General features: G+C 45.1%; 1 protein-coding gene across 5 annotated transcripts in view; it reads left to right on the top strand.

Moving 5' to 3' along the window:
* The first annotated feature begins 863 nt into the window (after positions 1–863).
* Ppp1r12b (protein phosphatase 1 regulatory subunit 12B) overlaps positions 864–5,044 on the top strand; it is a 209,584-nt gene continuing 205,403 nt past the window's right edge. For 4 of the 5 annotated variants that reach the window (XM_070041820.1, XM_070041818.1, XM_070041819.1 and 1 more), the window contains exon 1: positions 864–1,304. In XM_070041820.1, the coding sequence (XP_069897921.1) occupies positions 1,014–1,304 (291 nt within the window). In that variant the 5' untranslated portion in view covers positions 864–1,013. The remainder of the gene's footprint in view (positions 1,305–5,044) is intronic. The other variant, XM_070041821.1, reaches the window with a different exon arrangement.

The following is a 5,044-nucleotide window of genomic DNA, read 5'->3' as shown; positions in this document are numbered from 1 at the left end:
CTCTTTACTCGTGGACACATCATTTTCAATTTTCTCTAAACCTAGAATAAGTGTTATGTTTAAAATACTTAGGTAAAATAAAATACTGTATGTGTAAAATAAAATATGTGTAAAATAAAATACTGTATGTGTACACGTGCCTCTTCCCCAGGCACATTCTCATCACTGAGATTACTACATGTTGATAAAACTCTAGATTTCGAACCAAGACATGGATTCGAATCTTTTTTTTTTTTTTTGTCGGTCGTGGGGCTTGAACTCTGGGCCTGGACGCTGTCCCTCAGCTCTTCAGCTCAAGGCAAGCGCTCTACCACTTGAGCTACAGCACCACTTCCGGTTTTCTGGTGGTTTATTGGAGATAGGAGTCTCACAGTCTCTCCTGCCCGGGCTGGCTTTGAACCGCGATCCTCAGATCTCAGCCTCCTGAGTAGCTAGGATTACAGGCGTGAGCCACCGGCGCCCGGCTTGGATTCGAATCTTTTGAGTACTTCATGTCTACTTCTCCCCACTACAAAATAAGATTAATTACTGCCGTTTTTTCACTTCAAATGTGTGTGACAATTAGGGAGCTAAGATTAGTTAGTAGTCATAATAAGAATAAACTACAACTCCCAAGATGCCCAGAGAAATAGGCCAGGTCAGTCCAGCAGGCCGCCCGGTTTCAGGGCAAAGGTGACCCCGCCGGGACTGCAGTGGGGGAGGGAGCAGGCTAACCTCGCCTCTTTTCTTATGCATCCAGGGATATGTAGTTCCCTAACGGCCCTGGGGGTTCCCTGAGTCCAGTGTGTATCACTACAAGTCCCGTGATGCTTTGAGGATCGGGCAGTGCGAACGTATTGAAGCCAAGAGAGCGTGCAGGCGGTGCTAGTGGCGGGAGGAGTAAAGATGGCGGCGCAGTGGTCTCCGCCTTCTCCTCCTGGCTGAAGCGCTCTGAGGGAGGCGGCAGCGTCCACCCAACCCGCTCCAGCAGTCCAGTATTGGTACTTTCGGCAGCAGCTGCCGAGGCCCGAGCAATGGCGGAGCTAGAGCACCTGGGCGGGAAGCGGGCAGAGTCGGCGCGAATGCGGCGGGCTGAGCAGCTGAGGCGCTGGCGGGGTTCGCTGACCGAGCAGGAGCCCGTGGAGCGTCGAGGCGCGGGGCGGCCGTCGCAGACGAGGCGCGGGAGTCCGCGGGTCCGCTTCGAGGATGGCGCCGTCTTCCTGGCCGCCTGCTCCAGCGGGGACACCGACGAGGTGAAAAAGCTGCTGGCGAGAGGTGCCGACATCAACACGGTCAACGTGGACGGCTTGACAGCCCTGCACCAGGTCAGTGCCGAGCGGGTCCCCGGGCGCCGCCAGCCCCCGGCGTGGACGCCGTCTCCGCGGCCAGCTCCCTTTCGCCCCTGGCCGCCTTTCTATGCTGGTCAAGTCGGGGGTCCCTACCTAACCAGTATCGTCTTGACGCCCGGTCAGTGTTTGTATTTCCCTCCACCTACTTGGGTTGTCATAGTGACTGGTGACTGGATTCCCGCTGGTATTCCTATAGATAAGCATCTTCACTTGTGTCTTATTTTTGTACCTTATGACCACTTCTATGCATTATTGTTATTATTTGTATGACGTCCATTCAGCCGTGTGTGTGTGTGTGGTCATTTTTTTCAGTCTTGCTAGGCAAGCACTTTACCCCTTAAGCAACATCCTTAGCCCTGTCTGATGTCCTTTCGAAAAATTCAATCTTTCTGTGTCTGTGTGGTGGCCTCTTTATTGAATGAATAACTTAGTTCACTTAAAAAAGTAAATTCCTATCCCCAGTTAAAGGAAACTCCATGTCTTGTTTTGCTGATACGTTGTGCTTCAAAAATAGTTTGTGTCTTCTCTAGGCTATACCTCTCAGAACACCCTTGACCTCATTGTTGTGGGTGTCCTCCTCTATGCGAGGCAGCATTGCTACCTCTCTCTGAACTTCCAAGGAGCTGAATCGCTGTGGTCTGACGGATACTTCAGGAATAGCTTTTCCATTTCTTTCTAAAGCCCTCTTTAAAAACCACCACCAACCCCCCACCCCTCGCGCCACATACACAGTAGTTGTGGGCTACCTGGTAGTACTGTGCTTGGCAATAACCTTTACTTTTCTTACTTATGGGACAATATTTGTATATGCTGGCTGTCATTAACTCCACTCTCTCTCCTTAATAGGACACGATCAGTTATTTTAAGCTGAGAGCTAAATGCACACTTTTATTTTTTTCTTGCTTTCTGTTTAAAGTAGATATGTTCCTCTGAGAATCTCACTTCTAAATAATAATTCAATTTTCTATCAAACGATTTCCCTAAATACATTTTGTCAATAGTTTAAAATTGCTCTACACCATCCCTTCTCTTTCAGGTAAAAGAAACATTTTGTTTCCTCCTGTTTTTATTTTTTAAAAATGTTTATAACAGTGTTCCATGTAAGGTAGCAACCAATATTTGTAGAGTGCTTTACTATTTAAAAATGGTTTCATACTTCTTACTTCATGTGACTCTTTTTTTTTTTTTTTTTTGTCGGCCGTGGGGCTTGAACTCTGGGCCTGGGCACTGTCCCTCAGCTCTTCAGCTCAAGGCGAGCACTCTACCGCTTGAGCTACAGCGCCACTTCCGGTTTTCTGGTGGTTTATTGGAGATAGGAGTCTCACGGTCTCTCCTGCCCGGGCTGGCTTTGAACCGCGATCCTCAGATCTCAGCCTCCTGAGTAGCTAGGATTACAGGCGTGAGCCACTAGTGCCCGGCTTCATGTGACTCTTAGTTGTGATCTTCTGAAGTAGATCTAACTAATAACAGTAATATTGCTATTCCCATTACACAGATGAGAAAACTGAAGCTCAGAATACTTTTTACTTAAAGGTTAGCAAGTACTGGGCACTGGTGGTCATAACTGTAATTCTAGCTAATCAGGAAGCTGAAATCTGAGGATCAATATTCAAATCCAGCCTGGACAAAAAAATTGGCAAGACTCTTATTTCCAGTTAACAGCCCCTATATCCCCCCCCCCCAAAACAAAAAAAAAAAACAACCCCAAATGCAAAATAGCACCCCCCAAGCAAAATTAATGGACTGGAAGAGTGGTTCAAGTGGTTGAGTGTCAGTTATGAGCAAAAAGGCTGAAGGAGAGCCAAAGTCCCTGAGTTCAAGCCTAGGTACAGGCGCGCGCGCACGCGCACGCGCACACACACACACACACACACGTTGGCCATAGGTATGGTTAGATTTATTTTTATTTTATTTTATTATTTTTTTGGGGGGGGTCCGGTGGTGGGGCCTGAACTCTGGGTGTGGGCAGCTTAAGGCTAGCGCTCTACCACTTGAGCCACAGAGCCACTTCCAGTTTTTTTCTTTTTGCTTATGTGGTGCTGAGGAATTGAACCCAGGGCCTCATGCATGCAAGGCAAGTGCTGTACCACTGAGCCACCTTCCTAGCCCGGTATGGTTAGATTTAAACTACAGAACTGAATAAGGGACTCAATATAAAATATCACAGAAGCTGAAAGAACCCCATGGAATTTTAATAAAACTTTAACTTGTGTGTATGTGTGGCAGGGGATGATCTGTGCGAGCAGCAGTACTGGGACTTGAACTTAGGGTCTCACTTGTTCTCACTTGGCTTTTTCACTTAAGGCTGGCATTCTACCACTTGAGTCACACCTCTACTTTGGGATTTTTGTTGTTTAATTAGCTATGTGTCTTTGAGCCTTTTTTTTTTTTTTTTTTCTTTTTTTGGCTTGGGCTGGCTTCAAACAGGGCTCCTCAGATCTCAGCCTTCTGAGTAGCTAGGATTACAGGTGTGTGCCACTGGCACATGGCTCCTTGTTTCTTTTAAAGTGTCTCTTAGCTAAATTTGGTCCTTCCCATACACATTTTAGTGTCACCCTGAGCACTTTCTTTGATGCCATTTATGTTAGATCTTCTCATTTCAGGTAAAGACTCCTCAGCCCTTCTCTTGAAACTGATACCTTGATGCTTTTCTTTCTCTTCATTGTCACTCCTAGTTGTAAAGTCTTTTACTTTTTACCAATTATCTCTTGAAATAGGACAGGAAGAAGATGAAGGTTGTGGAATTTTTTCCCCCCTCTATAACCAGCTGTAAGTGAAATAGAGGCATTTCTACACATTTACTGTGCTGGCAACTAGGCAAATTCAGTCAAAGATTAAGCTGCTCTAGCCATCAACCTCAGGTTGATTTGAGGTCAAAACAACCTTTTGAGAAAAACTGCCTTTGCATGTGAATTGTGTATGTGTTTTTCCAGGCTGGCTTTGAACTGATAGTCTTCTGAATAACTAGGATTGTAGATGTGAACCACTGGCTAAATGGCTTTCCAAATCCTTAGCCCATTGTTTTTTTGTTTTTTTTTGTTTTTTTTGGCTGGTCCTACGGTTTGAACTCAGGGCCTTGAGGTCTTGCTCAACTTTTTTCCTCATGGTTGGTGTTCTAATACTTGAGCCATGTCTTCAGGTCAGAGAATCCATCTTTTTGAATCAAAACAAAAATTGCTTCAAGAATTCTGATGTTAGTTTATAGAGTTACAATGTGTCTTTCCATGATTTGAAAGACTGTTGAGTAAATAAAAGATTATTTACAACATGTAAGACTAGAGCCACAAGTAGAGGGACCACTGATTTGCCTTGTGTGGAATGGACAATGAGTGGAACAAGTGAATAATTACGAAAAATATTCACCTGTCATATCAGCATGATGTGCATTATCTAGATAATGCTAACTTTCTCACCTTTGTTTTGTCTGTGGCCATGTGAACAACTATGGATTGGCATGTTAGAAATCCCTACATAGGGAACAGTTTCCCTCCTCCCTCAAGGTCATGTAGATGCTTCTTTGTGTTAGAGACCTTTCTTTCTTGGCAGCCTGTGCTGAGCCAGAGAGGTAGGTGCTTGAGTCAAAGATAACAAGCTCCAGGAAGACTATTAATGATACTTGAAATAGAACTGGGATAAGGACTGTCTCATAGGCTAGACCAATTCTGATGAAAGCTTTGAAAATTAAGGTAGACTAACTGTAATTTAAGATTTGATAT

This window comes from Dipodomys merriami, unplaced genomic scaffold, assembly GCF_024711535.1.
Source record: "Dipodomys merriami isolate MVZ:Mamm:240054 unplaced genomic scaffold, mDipMer1.0.p SCAF_31, whole genome shotgun sequence".
Taxonomy (NCBI): domain Eukaryota; kingdom Metazoa; phylum Chordata; class Mammalia; order Rodentia; family Heteromyidae; genus Dipodomys; species Dipodomys merriami.
The sequence above is the reverse complement of the archived record's forward strand: the minus strand, read 5'-3'. Positions and strand labels throughout refer to the sequence as shown.